General features: G+C 35.4%; 1 protein-coding gene across 1 annotated transcript; it reads right to left on the bottom strand.

The window, feature by feature from the left end:
• Nucleotides 1–5,070: 5,070 nt before the first annotated feature.
• LOC104896499 (homocysteine S-methyltransferase 1) lies at nucleotides 5,071–18,342 on the bottom strand. The gene is given in 15 exon segments (XM_010683243.4): nucleotides 5,071–5,904; nucleotides 7,340–7,495; nucleotides 8,628–8,879; nucleotides 10,643–10,727; nucleotides 10,871–10,985; nucleotides 11,068–11,151; nucleotides 12,406–12,535; nucleotides 12,633–14,762; nucleotides 14,893–14,964; nucleotides 15,079–15,209; nucleotides 15,212–15,281; nucleotides 15,869–15,998; nucleotides 16,145–16,350; nucleotides 17,147–17,203; nucleotides 17,870–18,342. Coding segments are annotated over 8 exon segments (981 nt in total). The 5' UTR covers nucleotides 18,041–18,342; the 3' UTR covers nucleotides 5,071–5,904; nucleotides 7,340–7,495; nucleotides 8,628–8,879; nucleotides 10,643–10,727; nucleotides 10,871–10,985; nucleotides 11,068–11,151; nucleotides 12,406–12,535; nucleotides 12,633–14,618.
• Between the last annotated feature and the right edge of the window lie 1,999 nt (nucleotides 18,343–20,341).

Here is a 20,341-nt window from a genome sequence, read left to right as displayed (position 1 = left end):
TCTCGAACCAACAACCCGAAAATTCCAACCCGAAAACCCCAACCCGAGAAAAAAAAATATAAAAAAAAAAAAAAAATTCCGCTGCTGCGACTTCTCACTCACCGCCGTCGAGAAAAAGGTGTGCTTCTGCCTCCGCTGGTCCGACCATCACACCTTCTTCCAAACGCACACGGGTTTCGGAATCTGCTAGTCCTCCAAAGATTTTATCCGGTCGAATTTATCCCACAAAATGGTTAGGTAATTCTGCTGTTACGTTTCTCCTGGAATCACTTCAATCTCAGGGGTAGGTTTCTTTAGTTACTTTCAATGACACCGTGTATGAGGATGAAGTTTGTCAATTTTCTAAACTTTCTCAATTTCGGAAGATCAGCCTCTATCCTCCATAGTAAACGAAATTTCATTACCTAAAACTTGTCCATCACCGATCTCTTTATCCGTATGGACTGTGGCTCACCAAGATATTTCATGTTATTGATGTGTTAACTCCTACTTCTAAGGAAGTAACCTGTCGTGTGGGTGATGGTATGCTAAGTAGGATGGATTTATGTTTACGGGTGATGAGTTACTAAAAAAGGACTTTCTGGGTTCACGCCAAGGGAGGCATTGTGGGGTGCTTAAAGATGGTGGAAGAAGTGCGTCACATTAAGACAACATGCACAACGACATCGCCAACCTATGTCTAAACAATAAACACTTTTCCTTTATCCTAGTCCTACTTATTTTGTTTCTATGCCTTGTAGTTTTTGAAAAACATGTCGTTTTTGTTAAACTGTTTTGATTTTTGGATGTTCTTTTGGATTATTTTGGAGATTGTGAATTGGTGTTGGTTGTAGCACCAGCATCACTAGCTTAAATAGTTGAGCTATTGGATTATTTTAAACTCTTCTGATTCTGTGAATGATTTTTTTGTCTTTATGTACTTTTTGAGAATGACAAAAGGGGGAAAAGAAGGTATATAATATTGACTTTGTGTCTTGATGATATCCTAGGTTAAGCTAATGTGAATTGAATATAAATGAGCATGTGGGCAAAGTGAATAATTGAATGCTATTAATCTGATGTACGGATAGATTCTATAAAGGGTGAATAATCCATGCATTTTTGAGGGGGAACAAAAGATATATGCATACTTTAAGGGGGAACAAATGTTTATTTAACAATATTATTATTCATGGTTTGTCATCATCAAAAAGGGGGAATTTGTTGTGCATGTACATGTTATGTTTTATGCACATGTTATGTTTTGATGATGAAAATTAATATAATATGTTGTAGCATGAAAGTATGTAACAGTTGCAACAGATGCATGAAGAAAGAAATTGATAAACGAAGACTTTGAAGAAAAGAAGAATCAAGAATGAAGTTCAGTTTATAATTTCTTAGAATAGTAATTTATATAAAATGTAATATGCTTAGTAATATGCAATGTGCTAATATAGAAATATAAAGTTATTAATTATTATTTCTTGAGTTAAGAAAGTAAATAATTATATTAAAATTATATTTCTATATAAAGGAAATAAGTTTTCAAATCAGAAATAAAAGGGATTAGGAAAACGAGTTTTTAAGAAAAAGATTTTTAAAACGGTTTCTAAAAGATTTTGATAAAAACAAGTTTTTGATAAAGATTTTAATAAAAATAAGTTTTGATAAAAACGAGTTTTGAAAAAGTTTTAATAAAAATCAGATTTTTAATAAAACGAGTTTTTGAAAAAGATTTTGATAAAAATCGTTTTTAATAAAAACCGTGTTTTTAAATAAAAAGATTTTTATAAAACATAATTTTATTAAGACATGTTTTCAGATTTTCTAAAAGGATTTGGAAAAATACTTTTTTGATATAAACAGACTTTGAGTTGAAAAAGAAAATCTATGTGGAAAACTTATCTTTTTTAGTTTAAAAGACAAAGATAGAAAAAGATAAAGTTTTATCCCTTGAATCAAGGTTTAAAAGATAAAGATATTTTTAAGTGATTTTCGTCCTAACCAAGCCTATAAAAGGGAATCAGAATTCACTTTTAAATCTCACGTTTTCAGAGAGAAAAATCGAGTCTAATTAAAAGCTGAAAACTATTTCCTTGGCACTGAGCATAGCACTGAGCTAGTTAGGTTTAAGTTACTATTTCACAATTGTAATTGTCCTCTATTTGCTTGACTAAGAAGCACATCTTTGAGGATCGTTCTTTTCTTGTAACTTTTACATTATAGAGAGTGTCAACACTTAGAGTTAAGTGTTGGGAGTCATTACTAGGGTTAGTAGTGAGGGGAATCTTATTGTATCAAGAGTTTGATATTTTAGGATTCAAAGAATTAAAAGAGTTTTTGTTTCTTGTGGACGTAGATCTCAGAGGTGAGATTGAACCACGTTATATCTTGTGTCAAATCTAATATCTTTTAAGTTTATTATTCGCAAAAACGTAAATTAGCGATTTTCGAGTGTTTGGCTCAGAGCCTGGCACTGAGCCATAAAAGGATTTTTGCGAAAAACGATTAGATTTCACCACTCAATTCAACCCCCCCTTCTTGAGTGTTCCCTTGGGTTCAAACAGTAAGGTCTCGGGTTCGAGCCTTGGGTATGGAAAGAATCCCAATCGGGAGGAATGTTGCCCTTTGAGGTGGTCATGCAAACTCCCACAGGAGATTAGTCCACTCGTCGAAAGCTTTGGGAAACTCCTCATAGCAGGTGCAAAAAATATATAATACACTTTTTATACTTCAATCATTTATAGAATCTTATTATGAATTAAACCAACCTGATCCGACCCAAATTTCAAGTGATAATAATAATGACCGAAATCACCCGATGTCACTTACAACTGAATATAACCAAACCTAAATCTACCTAATTCGGGACGAATCAAACAATAATGACTAGGAGTTAACGATCAAAATCTTACTCGAAATTGTATGGTACATTATCTAAAACTTTAGAAGACTAAGAATGCAATTAAAACTAAACTATAAAATTGCACTAGACCCATAAATTAACAAGACCCGAAGATGATTCATACACCAAGTAATGCGATACTTCTAAAGGCCGAGCCTACCCGAATTGACCCAATCGATCCAACCAGAATTAAGTCGACCCGATTCAACTCGACCCGAATACACCCTATATAATTCAATGTGACCCAGTTTAAGGCCGAGTCAACAACCTGCGCCCGACCCGAAACCTTTTAGATCCGACACACATCCAAACCTAAATGAACCCGACCCAGGTTTAATCCCAATACAGAATTGATCCGAATTCGACCGACTCGTAACTGACTTTTATGATTTGTTTGCCGCCTCTACTTAGAAGTACTCCTAAGATGAGTAGGCCATGGAAAAACAATACCAGTCATCATGTCAATTAAAAGCTGAGTAGTGAGCAGCTGAGCACCACAAAAAGTCTCACAAAAAACATAGCCTTGGACATCAAGTAAAAAGAAACAACTAAAATATCAATTTGTTGACTTGGTTCCTTCGTGGAATCTTACCAAATGAAGTGTTTTGGAACTTTATTGTGGACCCAATAATGTTTCTTGGCACCCAAGCTCAAACTTCTCTACAAATAGCAGTTGCCATTTCCCATTTTTTTTAGACTAGTGGTTTGGCCGCGCGCTACGCGCGCGCATGCCTAGTAGTATTCAAATTGATGTCCACGCGGGTCAAATGGCCTATAATTTATTGTTATTGTAAGAATTGTCCATTTTTGTCACGAGAAGCACATTATTTTTCCTTGTGGTAACTTCATTTTTTATCTAATACTCCCCCAGCATTTTTCTTTTCATATGGCTATATTCCTCATGTTAGTCCTATATTTTGCAAGTGAATCGTCTTTAGACTATCAAGGTGGAAAACTATTATATTCTTAAAAGAATTCATCTCTCTATATATAATACTGAAGCTTAACAAAATAACATTTTCAAATGGAATACCAAACAAGCCAAATGTAAGTAACATATTGTACAAAGATGTTTTGACAATACTAAATCTGATATTTGAACATTCCATTTTTAGACTTAAATCATGATTTATATATCTATAATAATTTCATGGTTCAACATTACATGATCATTTGGGTGGATATAAATAGAGTATATGAAGATAAATCATTCATCCATATAAGCCAATAATTTACCAGCACGTTACAATAGGTTTGATACGTACCCTCGTAGTTTTGGCGACACAATTTTCCACGTAACTTGAGATAGGTTGGTATCAAGTTCTATTTACTTTGTATGAAGGTTCTCGGATTTATATGTGGCCTACGTTCGCGTACTTGATGACATTAGTAGCAATTAACTGTGTTCTTAGGTGTTGGACCTATCTTTCTTTCAAAAGTTCCCCATAACTCCCCTTGCTTGGAGGTCTTATTTTGGATATGATGAGTGGAGGTGTATTGAGATTGTTCATTTAGTCTATGTTAAACAGGTTTCTTAACCAAAAAATATTCTTAGATGCATCATTAACTGTTTCTTAACATTTGCAGAACCCCTTGGCCTCCTCACTCCGAATTTTTTGAGTTTGATATACATTATACATTATAGTTCATCTGTTTTCTTTTAATTGCTACATTTTCTTAGATAATTATTACTTTTTAGTTGCTACATTGTCTAAACTTTCCTTATTGGTACAATAGTTGGCCTAGAGTTTCATGCGTGAGTTATTTTTTGTCCTCCCCTTATAAAAAAAAATTGTCTAGCTACGTGCATGGAAAGAGGGGATCAATTATGATAATTCCTACAAGTATCTCCACCTAACGAGGTCCCTAATTGTTTGCTAGAACATCTCCACGGAATTGGAATGCAGTGTTTCCAAGGAAACAAAGATGAGTTACAATTGATGTGCATTAATAAACATCTACTCTACCTACTACTTGTAACTCAAATTCATAAGTGTCCCTTTATCTTCTATGTCATTCACTTCTCTGTAAATTTCGATAAAAATGACTCTTTTTAAGTCAATTTAAGGATATTATGCTTAGCATTTCAAACATTATTCCAAAAACTATACTGTCTTACACATTCAATCAGTGAAGATCCATCTTCGTTAAGGCTTGCAAATGCAATGCATAAAAAAGTCGGGGAAGAAAACAAATGAGTATATTGAGAATACTTGCTATAAATGATTAAATTCCGTAGCCCAATCACAACTATGATTAAGCAATATTGAAATTGTTCAACTTATCCCAAAAAAAAGTAATTAGTTACATTAAGGAGGTTTCTCGTAAGTGCTCGCTTCTCTGAACTCGGACATGGCACTTCTTATCATCTCAGTCGCGTGAGGTTGCACAAATAAGTGAGTATTATCTAGGACTCGTATTATGAATTTATGGTTTGCTGGCAGTGAACCATTCATATGGATAATGAATTGAGCCATTGGTATGTCACTGGAAGACGAGATTTCAACAACCAAAAAAGGAAAAAAGAAAATTAGACATTCCGAGCAGTGAAGAAGCCAGAAATTTCACAACCGCATGATAACAAATGATTATATGAACACCAATACAAATCTAACATGTCCATGCATACTGTATTAGACTGAGTAGACATGAAGTGCAACATGCAGTTAATAAGAAGAACAGACATATGTTGAAAACAATAAGAAACATTAGTTCTTGCTCAACAGATGCAGAAAATATCTGCAAGATAAAAAAAATTCCACAACACAAGCTAGACTTCATCCTCTGTGCACTTTGGTTCAAGGTTGTGTTAATTAGTGGATTATCAAGGAAAAGTAACGGAAATTAAATTAAAGAGAAAAGAAACAAAGGAGGTCTAAGTGTCAACTGAGCTTGCAATATGCTAGATACAATTCGAAAAAAGAAAGAAAGAAAGTAATGATATACAAGCAAGTCAGAGTATCATACCAGAGATGAAGAGTCCTTTGGTGGCATTCACCATGATAGAGTAGCTTCACCTGATGTATAGATGATCAAATGGAGTCAAGTGGTAATTTTACAATCTTAATGTCATACGACAAAGCATAAATCCAACAGCAAAAAGAAAAGTGGACATGTGTAAGGATTAATTTGTATGACAGAGTCTAAAGAGCATTATCATACAACAAAAAGGAAACAAGAAAGCTAATTCATGTTAAGTTTCTTCAGAAGACTTTTTTTTTCTTTTATATTTTGTTGGGTTTTGTGGGATAACTTCTTTTCTTAAGATGAGGGGCCGAGAAGGGGGGAGGGGAACAAAGAAAAGGAGTTCAAACACTCATCATAACTTATTTCTAGCATCACCTCTAAGGAGACAAGTAACCTAAGAAAAAGTGAACCATAAGATCAAAAAAATTCATCAATCGACAACAGACAAATTGAGTTCACTAAGACTGTGGGAATAGGTGGGATGCAAATCCCATTGAATTTGAGAATTTTTCGTATATACAAATGGCTCTAAGTGAGGATGTTAACTCATTATTTTGTAAGATCAAGAGCAGCACTATGTAAAATATCAAGGCAGAGAGAAGTATGACAAAGAGGCAATCTGGAAGTTGAGAAAGAAAAATAAATGGAGATATAGTAAAGATAAGATGACAGTTATAGGCTCTACTCTCGCCTAAAATTGAATACAACAGCTGAAGTGTCAGCAGACAAGTCTACACTTTGGGCCTTGTCTGTTAGGCTTAACACTATGTCAGGGAACTTGGAATAGAATGGGACTAATTTTTGTAAAAACTAATTCACTACTATAAGTTTTTTCCGAGGACACTTCTAATATGAATTTGGTTTCAGCCGCATCCTTTGTGAACATTGACAATATTAGAATGCATAACTACTACGATTCAAGTTAACTACTATACTAACAAAAAATATTCCATCAAATTCTAGGCGAATGATTTTTGCAAATTTGATAAACATGCTTAACAAAACTAAAAGCATCAAGTACACTAACTAAAGTAAATTCATTAGGCCTCATAGCATCAGTAAGTATATAGTTTCTCTTTCTTTCTATGACCCACAACATTATTTCTCCTAAAACTCTGTGCAAAAAAACGGGATAAAGTAATAAAGACCGGAGGGAGTATATCTCACTTTTACCTTTTGAAAAAAGAACAAAAAACAATCAGAAAATTATCCTTTGAATTAATTTACAATGTAACAACTTTTAATTTACAAAGAATAATTAAAATTCTATTACCTACTTCTCCAAGTAAACACTTGAAAGAATCAGAAGCTAATCGCCCATCTGAACTTCACTACTTAGCAAATTGAATGAGTGTTACATGGCTAAAATAATTACTATATATATTGAACCATATACAAAAAGTATGGATATCAATATGAATATAAGTAGAATGGTAATAAAAATCTATATGGGTCAAAAATTATCAAGATAGTTTTAGTGTGTACCATTTACGTCGATTGTGTTTGTATCAGCTTTCTGACACATACAATCAGGCATGGGGAATGTGTAGAGTGATGCCATAAGCTTTTTAATCTTGCGACCCTTTGAAGCACTACGATAGAGCATATCTTGCATCTGGTATATATATAAAAGTTTCCCATCTGCATTAACAAATTAAGTATCATGTAAACAAGCTAAGTTTAAATAATCATGTGAGTACTGTGAAGTACTAAGTTTCATGTAAGTTGCAAGCAAAGTATATAGATTCCTGTTTTTTAAAAGTAAAAAGAACATTGAGAGAGTTCTGGTTTGGTGTCTTAAAGCAATGCCCGCTCAATCCGAGCACAGATCTACTCAAACTTCATCGGCTCAACTATTATGCAACTACAAAACATGATTTATTGTTTTCGCACAGTTTAGGCCTTGTTCTCTTAATCGTAAATCATAATATAGCAAATATCACTTTAATCAGTAAAACTGAGTGGGGGTCAATAGAAATCAGTAACTTTAAATAGCCAAATATATATTTGACAGTAAAAATCATTTGTTAAGAATAAGTTCAATAAGCAAAATTAGTGTCACTTGATTCAAAGAGTAAAATCTTACATGGTCTAACTCATCAATGGCATCATGTAATGAATCACAAGATACAAAAAAAGAAAAGCAAAAAAGATATGGCACAAACCCAAGAAGTTCCAATTTATGAGCAAAATCAACAAAACATGTGATACATTTTAGAATAAGCATTCTAAAAAGGTCTCAAAAGAAGGGCGTTAATAATCCTGGGAATTCTCTTACAAATATGAAAAAGAGTCCCAATAATGTCTCATTTATCTGTAGATCCTTCCATGCTCTCATCTACCCTGGCTCAGACAACCTCATTCTCAGGACAAGGAAAAGGGCTGAAACATGTTGATAATAGACTTTTTCTTATATATGGGCATACTAATAAAAAGGCATGGCCCATTTAAACTTAACTAATTTACCGAAACATTCCAAATTGTGCAGCTAATGCAAAAACAACATGAAATGCCTTCAATTACGCAGCAGCATGGCATGCTTCAATTAACTCAGCCCACACAGCTCTATAAGATAATCAAGTAATATATATCAATTATTTGCTAGTCTAATTATACGACCTAAATCATGGCATCAACATGAGCACCTTGTCAAGATGCAACAATGACGACAGTGAACAGGGCATAGATGAGAGGAAAGGGGGGGGATCAAATATAACTATACAGGTATAATCGGCAGCTATTAGCCAACACAAAAATGAAAAAGTGAGCTGACCTAGTCTGGCGCTTGTTTGAATGAAGGTGGAAGAAAACCATCATCTAGCCTGATTTCATTATTATATCCAAATTTTCTCAGGACAGTCCATGTTGTCTCCAGCCGCCCTTTTTCTATGAAAAGTGCATGAAGGAATAGAAACCCTCTCAAAGTGAGACCACGATCATTGACTCCTTCAGGCAATTTTTCTTCCACAACCCTCTTAACACCAATGATTTCAGAAGGTTGGAGAGGAGCATTGAAGCACTTAACCTGTTTACAGAAGATATACATGGTCACATGCAAAATCACAGTCACAGAACATCTGAACATAATCAAAAATACTTTAATAGAAAGTTCCAATACTACATCCCAGGACAAGAGTTGGTGACACAAGATCTTACATATCCAAAAAATTAAAAGATACAATGAGATGTTAGATGAATATTGAAGGAAGAACAATGTTCCACCATATTCATTATGTAACTCTCATATACCATCATCAATAATTGCATAAAACTATGGAAATTAGGCAAAATCATACCTCAGGGGATCCAGGAGCAATTATAATTAGGAATCAAGAAACAACAAGAAACAGAGCCAAATATAATTAGCTCAAATTCTACAATAACATTCATTCTTGCAGTTTAAGTTGCTTCCTTTGTTTCACCTAGTTTCAAATATCCAAATACCATACTAATGCTCGTATAAAAATGGAAAAATTAGCTAACATTGGTGATCTTCTCTGGCGTTAATTCATCCTTGGAATCTCCGTGCTAACAATTGAATAGGAAAAATTAATCCAAAAGTAAATAAGAAAAATTAGTCAAAATCATACACCTATATTACTTAAACCTAGATACGTAACAACAATTGAATACCACAAATTAGTCCAAAAAAGCAGACAAAACACAACGAAAATCGGTTGAGGACTCTAAATAGCAATTGAATCAAACGAAGAACTTGGAAATCATTGATTACAACATCGATTTTGCAACTGATTGCTCGGAGTCACCTTCGATTTTAGAGTTTCTCAAGACAACATCCTATTCGAAGATAACTATTACAAGCTTAAGTTTTAGTAACCGCAAATTGAAGACAAAGAAATGAGAAAAACTATGAAAGAGCAGATTTCTATGCATAATATGTGCTTGATGAAAAAACAATATTATGTTATCTATTTCACTTTACATTCTTAACTACCGCATAATTCAAACACCCACAACGTCCAATAAAAATTAGACAATAAAACATCACAAACAAAACAAAACTAAGTAAAAATCTGATGAATTAATGGGACAAAAAAACCTGGAACAAAGATGTGGATGCAGAATAAAGGCATCAATTTTCATCCTATCAATCTCTGAAATTATCGTTGTTGAATGGGAAAATTGGGAAGATGCCCCGGAGGAGAGAGAATAGGGTTTCATCAAATTGTCGATTTCGAAGAGGAGAGAGATTGAGACATGAAGAGGAGAGAAAGAAAGGAACGTGCGGTTCATATGGAAGGAAAGATGGAGGGCTGAGATTTGCCAAAGCTTATGAATAGTGAATTTCACCCATTTGTGACTCATAACAAGAGTGAATTCCATCAAAAGACATGTATATTCAAACATTTAAAACAAACACATAGCGTCATGTTTCCTACGGTTCAATATAAGACAATCACAAAGACATTTTTATAGCGTAACCGTTAATACCACAAAAATCTATAACTGCTTCAGGTAACAACAACCCTCCAATCTAACTTTCACCAATGACAGTGATGTCGGCGTTGCGAAAATGCGGAACATGGGTGGAAAAACCATGTATTTGCTCTAGAGAACCACAAAATGGGAACAACCAAAAATAGAAAAAAGAAATATAATCTTTGTATAGATGCCATGTTATAATAGAAACTAACCACAAATAAACAGACACCCACATAAGCTAGAGGAATCAAACCATCAAATTTAGAAAAACAAGCAAAACATAGAAACTGAAAAACCATGCTCTCAATCTTACCATGCCCACTTTACAAAATAAGCAATACCCACCTACATACTCACTTGTGCTTTCGATCCGCCGCAACTCCCTCGCAAATTTTTGCCAATAATCTTCTCAATTTTACTACTTTCAGCCCTATTTCGACGTATCAAACCAATTAGTTCAGTAAATTAATTAGATATGGGTCACATTTGTAAACTTGATTGTTTAATTTACAACAATTAAAGAACATTTTTAAAGAAGTACAAAAATTTGACACCTGAAGGTTGAAAGTTCACCTCTTTCACGAACAGGGGTAAATCTCAAATGTGAGTAATTCCTTGCTGCCCTAGGTGAAGCAATATCTTCTACTTCATATCCCGACTCAGCAGTAGATGTATCACTCCCTTTCAGCTGTTTAAGAGTATGCCATAAACTCAAATCAATAACTCAAACATTGGAAGTTCCTTTCAGTTCAAGGAATAAACATTCATACCGTTGGCTATTGGTGCATAAGCAAGAACCATTTCATCTGCTCAATTTGTCTTGCACGTTGCAGCTCACCATTAAGAACCATCTGCTGCAAAATGAAATGCAAAGATGATTAATTATAAGAAGAAAAACACACACATTTCTCAAGGTAATCAGATGCATACCAAACAAATTTTAAAAAAGCACTTTTACATATTATTAATCTAGATTAGTGTTGCTTGATTTACCCATACCATGCTATGAAGATTGAAACATGCAACCTAGGACGTGCTACATCTGCACTACTTTTACATAACCAAGCATCAATTATGTTATTGTCCATACTTTTCATATATTGAAAAAGATTGCATCTGTATCAGAAAATTACATAGGGAGACAAAGATCAAGTGTAATGAAGAGGAGTATGACAACACATGTAAATGAACAAATAAGCGAGTTAAAAATTAGGATTATGAAGGTTTCTGTTGAACACTATATAATGCATCAAGATAGTGTGCTGTTTTCAGCCTTCTTCAGCTAATAAAGCTTACATTAGTGAATAAACTTGTTCCAGGATATGCCAGGCTTGCTTTGTCAGCGAATGAAGAGAAGAATGAGAGATTGCCCTTTACCAAGAGGCTATACTTCACTACCTTAAGTCTCTACTTACCCAGTTACCCTGTTCTCAATGTGACAGCTTCTCTTTCAAGATGTGAAGTAAATGTTCAAAGACATCTCTATCTTATTTATCAAAAGGGGGGACTGGACAATGATAAATGAAACAAATGATAGATAAGTCAAAACCATTATTAGTGAACATGGAAGCACTTCAGATTCAGCATAGTGTATTCTTCCCTTTTTATTGCACAAAAAGAAGAAAACTGACCAGATTGTCAGCAAAATGTGGCATTCACATCATTTTTATTTCAATTACAGTTCAAGTTACGTACTTACATAGCCCTAAATCAAATAAATGATTAGCTATTTAGCTATGAGCACCACCTAAATTTTGCAACTACCTATTGTGTAAGCTTTATATACAAGCATGATTTGAGTCTTGCATGTTGGTTACTGAAATGTAGTACCCAATAGCACTAACAAAAACATAGAAAGAATGACACTTTCATATTTGCTCCGAGTAATAACAACTCTATTTCAATACATATAAATAAAGAGATGAATAGCAAAACATTATAAACTCACAATCTGTGGCAATTGCTGTCATTTGTATTATTTCATCAATCAAGTGAACCCTAATATTTCGGTAAATTCTAGAAAAATCTAGCTATAAATTTTTTTTAACAATGATAATTAAAATTTAAATTAAGGTCAAACAAATAAAGCCTTAAAACGGACCACAAACCTCTTTCAATGGCATTCAAGTTCAACCCTACACATCTGGATTCGAACTCCAATCTAAGTAAAATTACAAAATTCAGATACATTTTAACAACAAAGAGTGATCCCAGAACTCTTTGAACATCCTTCGGACTCTGAAATTGAAGGAATTTTGTAGAAAGGAATTAGATAATAACATAAAATTGAGATATATATGAAGAACAAATGAGATAAAGAAGAAGACCGACGAACCCACTGATTGAGGAGTTTTGCGCTTTGTTGATCCAAGTTTGGCATCAATTTCCGCTCAATCTCAGAAAAAAAAAAACACACATCAGATCTGAAAAATAAATCTAGAACAAAAATAAGAAAAGATGATGGAAATTGATGAGGAGAGATAGGAGATAGGAGATAGGAGAGACGAGAGAGAACAGACCGACAGTGAAAGACAGAGAGAGGAGAGAGGAGAGAGAAGAGACGTGAAGAAGAGGAGAAAGAAAAAGATTGTGTGGCTAAGATGGAAGAATAGATGAAGGGTTGAGATTTGCCAAGCTTATCAACAGTAAATTTCAAGGATTTGTCACTCAGAGCACTATTGAATTGAACAGTAGCAACCTTTGCCACTTTTAAAAGGTTATGGATTATGGATTCATCCATATTAACCCACATTAGTGAGTCGAGTTTGGTAACACTATAGTGAAAAATGGCAACAGTTGGTCCATGTCTAGCCGAAGTGTACGTGTTGTGGAAGATGGAAAAGGAGAAAACTGAAGAGATGAGGAGGAAAAAGATAGTAAAAGAAACTAAAACTACTAATAGTACTACTGCAGATGAAAGTAGCACATTGAGGAATTGCAGCGCGTCACAAGGTGGTTGCTGACTTGCTTCTCATGGATTCAAAAGAAGATACATCCGTCTTCTTTGCCTTCTACTAAATAAAATGCTATCAAGGAGTAGCTACCAACTTTTTGGATTGATTAACGAAGCAAACCGTCTATTTCTTTTACGAAATCAAGGAGGTTTTGAGTCTTCACACTTTAGGCTCGTGCTACAGCCTACATGACTCTCGAAATATTCAAGAATTACGCTCATTCAAACGTTTAAAATATGTACGTAGTGATTTTTTTAACCTTTTTTTAGTTTTACAAGTATTGAAGATAAAGACAAGGAGATGTCAAAGTTGAATATCATCAAACTTATTTGAGCACATACTAGTTTCATTTTATATCGTTTATTTGTGTAAAAATAAAAACTTATGATGGATTGGCCAATAATATTCAGTACTCCACCAAGTATTGATTTGGGTTGACTTGAAATTTGGCACATTCTTTATTTTTTACTTCTATTATTTAAATTTAGCACTTGTTAGTTGTTACGTACTTGAAAAATTTGTAAAGATGCGTCATATTAATGACAAAGCAATATTCTTTTTTAAGTTTCGCAACCTACATACGGAATTTGATATTTATATGCTTATTGTTTTGATTGTTATATAATAGTTTTTTTTGTTAATCAGAACATCACATTTCCTCATTCAATGTGGGGTTATCCGTTATTTGGTGTGTGATATTTTTGTAATAGGTTTGACAATAATATTAAAGACGTCAGTCTCCTATACGATATACTCACATATGACAATCCAAACATTTCACAATTCATTGAGGGGTCAAATATTTAATTATTTTTTGAGAGTCAAAATATAAGGAATTTGTCCAATCTACATCGAGTGCACTCTTCAAATTTATCAATTCAAAGAGAGCCCAAGGCAGCAATGCATTCCAATCACATGGTCAAATTTTCAAAGGAAAGAAGTAAACGGAAAAATAACACTTATTTCGATACCTCCCCTCTCATACAATTGTAGTGCACTTGCTACCTCTTTGGAACTCAGAGAAAGAACATAACCTAGCAAGTTGTATTCTAGATTAAATAGTATAAATATCAATGTATTTTGTTTTTGTTTTTCAAGAGCCACATAAGATACAAATGAGATTCAATTCCATATTTTTAAATTACCAACCCGACCTCATAAGTTATCTGATAATTTATAATTATCTACTAAAATTTGTTAATTATGATTGTTAATAAGATGGGGATTCCGTTGCTTAAATATTGTGTGTGAATATTTTACTTGTACTATGACACAAAATCTTTTGGATAAAAAAGGAGTGAAAAAGTAAATTGAATACAATCAGCCAAGAAGTTAATATAGTATTAACAGTGGGTTAGAGAGATAAATTAAGGTTCCCCCTTTATAGCTTTTGAAATATCACTGATAGTTGCAGGCGATGTCCTACAACAGCCACCAATGAGTTTAGCACCAGAAATGCGCCATCTTAGAGCTAATGACCCAAATTCATTGTCCTCGGAACACTCAGGTAGCTGCAACATTCAATCGAACAAAACAATGGAAATCATTTAGGAATTAGGAATATCACTTCGGGATTCTAATACCAGTTTATGTTAACACGAATCAGAATCGGGCATAAAGTAGAGGAAGCTAGTGACTCACCAGCCATCTCTTTGCTTTGCCATCCCATATCTCACCGCTGTTGGGATAAACTACTATCATCTTGTCTGTCAGCTGCATGATTTGAAAAGGAAGAGAATTAAAAAACCCATAGAGAATCTATAACTCTGGCAAGGACAGAAGCACCGTAAACAGACAAACAACAGATCTTTTGGTGCAGTTTTTTACCTCCTTAAATTTGCGAATTAGACCATCAACATAATGTGGTGGTGCACAATTTATTCCTACCATCGCAACTCTCTTACTCTCGTTGATAACATTGAGACATTCTTCAAAGTTTTCTCCTGAAGGGGCATGTAACCGTCTACACAGCTAAAGCAGATCCATGAAGGGATTTGGACATTTTCTTCCTCAAGCAAGTCCACAATGGCCTGCAAATAGATATTGCAGCTGAGGAAATGCAAAGGGAGCAACACTTCATGACTGACTAGCAATTCACTTTGCAAACACACAGACTGTCCATTAGGAATTAGGAATGTTGTCTATTCTAAATCATATAATACAGATACCAATAATACTTCATCCCTTGGCCTTCCTCTACAAGAGTGCCAAATTATTTCTCTCAGTCATACAAATGATCTGTTAGTCTATCTTTACCACATTTTTCCTAAAAAATAAATTCACCAAAGCACAGGTTTAAGCGGGACTATTGCCTAGCATTTTTCTCATATAAAGCCAACAAACATCTTCCAGTTTACATAAATACATCAAGTTCCAAGATCAGCCCACATAGATAATCGTCAGCTTATAACAATTTATAAACCTATGCTGTTCATGTAATATTTTCAATCCTCAATATGACCCCTATTTTGAAGTGGTTGACCTAGATATGTCTGGAATGGAAAGGTAAGTCATAAAGCCTATATTCAAAAGAAATATTATTCATGACATCTTTGCAAATATTGTCGAGTAAGAAACAGAATGACAATAGCAAGATATTTTGCCAGGAACAGCACACCTGAGTTTCAAGGCTGTTGGGAATGGTTTCAAATGCTAAAATATCAGGACTAGCTCCTGCTAGAACTTGTAGTCTCCGCCTATGGAAATCCTTTAGCTTAATCAAGCTTACATCTTCTCCATAAAGTCCACTGCAATACGAGGCGTAATCAGATCATCACTAGTATTTAGACAGCAAATTCTCATTCGATGTCAAAAAAAGAGTAGCTAATACTTACTATTAGAAATTGGAGAATGTATATAGTAGTAATGAACAATCAGCTGTCAAAAAGATCACCTGTATTCTGAGCCATCAGCGAGATAAGCTCCATAACTGCCAACAGATGCTGCCACCAAGGCTCTATTATAACCATTTTCTGTCTTATTATCAACAGTATTCCAGAACTCATCACGGGCATCAGTAGCTAATTTAACACTTTTCTGAAGCAACGCCTCTGCTTCTTGCATTGACAGACCCCTTGACAGAAATCCTGGAAGGGTAGCCTGTAAGAGGTAAGATCTTGAGGTTAGACCAACCAATCAAAAGTGTCCTCGACTCCTAGTAAGCCTTACAGATAACATACATTCACAATCCTATTAAATTTGATTTGTGATCAGATTTCATTGCGTTCCATAGCACAGGAAAGTCTTATGAAAAAGTTAGGAGACAACGAGTGACACAAACAGAAAAAATTAGGAGGCTCAAAAGTGCCTCAATGAATAATCAGATCTTGAACGTTGAAAATAGGATAATACCACCCCACGAGGCAACTCTAAAGAGTAAAGAATAAGCATAAAAATCAACAAGGCACTCCTGACTCCACAGATGAATTCGACAACTACAGATCACATAACTAGTTCAAATAACTCAATCATGATGATTGAGGACAATGAATTCTGGACAGATGAAGCTATAATCTTTTCCTTGGTAATGTTAAATCTCTTAAAAGATTCTAATACAAATTTCTGTTGAACCATATGACTCCCAGTCCACCATTCTCGATAAAGATAAGTCAATAAGTCCACCATCGACCAAGTCTTGGACAATGTTCAAGACCCACCAACCCCTGTCCCTTACGAATAGGTTATTCCCTCTACCCAAACCCCACCCTCCTCAGTCCTCAACAACTGCAAATATACTCAAACAGAACTAAAATTCATAGAACAAACAAAAATGCAACAACAACAAAAGATAACAGAGTGGATAAAATAAGTACATGTATAAACAGCATAAAAAATTACAAAGGTGTAGGAACATATTTTAAGAACAATATAGGATTACAAATAAGAGAATGGTAACCTGATAAGATGAAGAAACTATAATATCTGCACCAGCTTCCAAATATTCCATGTGAACCTACAAACAAATATAATACCAATTACTATTTATGATCCCCTAATCTTTTCTTGTTCCTTTGTTTTCAAAATATCAAATTCTTCTGTGACATTCACAATCACAACATCATTTGATACATTTCTTATTTCCCATCTTAATTACTAAACAAAGAAGTCCAATTAACTCAACAAATTACTAAAGATGGCACTGACCCGTTATTTTCATGTTGTAACCCATACCGGGCTCGGTTCAAATTTTCTACTTAGGCCACGGGCAAGCCTGAACCAAGCGCGGCACCAGCTGGCATAGCCCGCTCGTCTTATCTACCATTATTTAAATCTTATCCGTTCACAAAGTTATAAAAGAGCAATTTTGCTTGCATTGAGTAATTCATAAACCTCATAAGGAATAAAGTAAAAGAGGAAAAATCTCTTGGAAACGCACTTACACGGAAAAAGGGAAGATCTTTACGAAACGGAGGGAGGGAGTAGTAATTAATTGGCTTAAATGGCAAGACCCAAAATTAAATTCCGAGTACATCAATGCATTTAGTCGTTCTACCACATACAATAGAACGGGACATGGTTATAAGTTATAACTCCGTCCCACCAAATTCGGGAATGGCCCAGTTACAACCATGCCCGGTTAGAATAAAAACCAAAAAAAAAAACTATGTTAAAAAAGTACCAGTTTGACGAGATTAGGATCTTTGATCAAGCAGAGTGCACTCCAAAGAGGATCATTAATGGCGGCACCATGTTTCTCAAGCTGAGTAGCAAGACCTCCATCAATGACACCGCATCCTCCCGCTTTTTCTATGGTTTCTTCTAACAATGCCGTGGCTTTCTCAATCCCCATTACTCACTTTTTCTCTCTTCCTCTGTTTCTGAAGAAATGAAAGATGGGTGTGATGTGAATTGTGAGAGATTTTACGATAGTGCAGAAATTGAGGTTTTACGCTAACGCTCTATTTGACTTAGAGTTAGGGGTCCGCAATTTATGTCTTTTGACCTAAGACCCCATCTGGCACCTGGTCAGTCATATGTGCTTAATTCAGAATTGAACGAATATTTATGGGGGTTTGGTTTGGTTGGCAAATTTCGAATGTTAGGTATTTGTTTCGACTTTCGATAGTGAAGATTGGTATAGAGTGGTTTCAACATTCGTTTCATTTCTCCCTACAAAAAAAACAATTCATTTTTATCTATACTAGTTTTGAAGTCCATACATTACACGGGTTATTGTTTATATTTATTCAGGTTGATGTGAAATGAGATTTTTCAACACAATTGTTATATAATTTCTACATTCTTTTTCTTTTGCAACAATCACCACTTTGAGTAGTTTTATCTATTCGAATCACTTCACTTTTGGTTAAAAAAACAACAATAGTTGACAACATTATTTTTACTTTATTTTTTATAAAACCATCATTAATTACTCAAATTGCCTCATAAAATTGTGTTTGCCTTATTAACGATTTACTTATCCCATACTCTAGTTTAACCCTCCATGCTAAACTATCCTTTTTTTTATTTTCTTACAGACTATGCCCAAACTCATTGTTGTAGTAGATTAGACAAAAAAAGTATTTGTCATTATATTTGTATGGGGGTTGACTAAGTTCCATCCCGGTTTGATTAGACCGATGCACATTGTTGTGGTCACACATACTTACTGCAGAATTGTTGACTTTGTCATACCGGTTTCCTTACGATGCCTAACCGGCATCTATTTTCGGGTCCTTTGCCAAGGGCTTGGGCCTGATCCAGTTTCGTTCATCAGCGCCTATGGGCCTAAAGATAAACATTGCATACGAGATAAAAGTATATCCCAAAGCAATATACATGGGAATATCCCCCGTGAATACAGGGCCCAACCTGTATAAGGGCATATTCGGGTTCCCTATAAATACCCCGTTAATTTGAGTCATAAGGTACGTTCACGAATCCCCAAATATTATACTTGAGAGCTACCGGCTTACCCAATACTAACTTAGGCATCGGAGGGGAGTTCCTCGGATCAACCCTCGAGGCTAGTTTACGTGTTCTCTCTTACAGGAATTGGAAACGGCTTAATTGACTGAAGACATACTGGTTCGCACCCTAAAACTTGTCCCATACTGGAACAATTGGCGCTAGAAGGAGGGCGAACAATACCTTATAGTCTAAGCCATTTATTGCAAACAAAACAACCCTCATGGATCCTAATCAGCAATTTCGGATGTTGGAAACTGATGAAAACAATGCGCATGTTGAGAAAACTCCGCCAGGATTCTCAACTCCGCTACCGACCGCAAGACAAAGTCGGCCGCCTACCAACAAATGGAGGAAAACTCCTGAAACTCCTCAAGAAAACATTTTCCATACTCTGCAGTATATGTTCACCCCAGAACAACTCCGGAGTGCTGCAGAAGTCTTCCAAGCCATGGCAAGCCACACCCCACCGACCGGTCTGCCCGTCAAACGACCTTTAAGCAGAGCCCACAGCCCAGTGAGAAAACTCCGTTCACTAGGAACGGGCCGCCAGGGGGAGCGAGGCCGGAATGACCAGGATCAGGTGGCCAACTCCAATACCCCCACAAAGCATATGGGGGAAGAAGAAGAGGAAGCTCATGATACTGAGTTCTACCAGCATTCTTCTCATCTCAAGAAGGGAAGTGAGTACAGGCGAAGAGCGCTGGTATCCTTGCGAAACTCACCATTTTCCACTACTATTCTCCAAGAGCCCATGGAGAAAATCAAAATGCCGACATATAAGTATGACGGTAAGACTGACCCGGAAGATCATATATCAGCCTATGAGGGGCATATGCTGATGTACACCAACATTAACTTTGTAAGGTGTTCCCCTCTACATTAACTAGGTTAGGCCAAACCTGGTTCAAGAGCATACCACCGGCAACAATCTTCGTCTTCCGCCAGCTCACGTCAATGTTTGTTACACACTTTGTTAGTAGCAAGCGCAGGGAGAAGACCACCGGTGAGCTGATGTCGGTCAAGCAAGGGGAGACAGAAAGCCTAAGGGACTATGTCGGGCGTTTCAATGCAGAAGCTGTCACCATCCCTACTCTCCAACAGGAAGTTGCCGTCATAGCCCTCATGACGGGCCTTAAGGAAGGAACTCCCTTCAGAAGCTAGGCCGAAAAAAGCTAACAAG

This window comes from Beta vulgaris, chromosome 6 (genome assembly GCF_026745355.1).
Source record: "Beta vulgaris subsp. vulgaris cultivar EL10 chromosome 6, EL10.2, whole genome shotgun sequence".
In the NCBI taxonomy this organism is placed as follows: domain Eukaryota; kingdom Viridiplantae; phylum Streptophyta; class Magnoliopsida; order Caryophyllales; family Amaranthaceae; genus Beta; species Beta vulgaris.
This window is presented reverse-complemented; position numbering and strand designations above follow the sequence as displayed.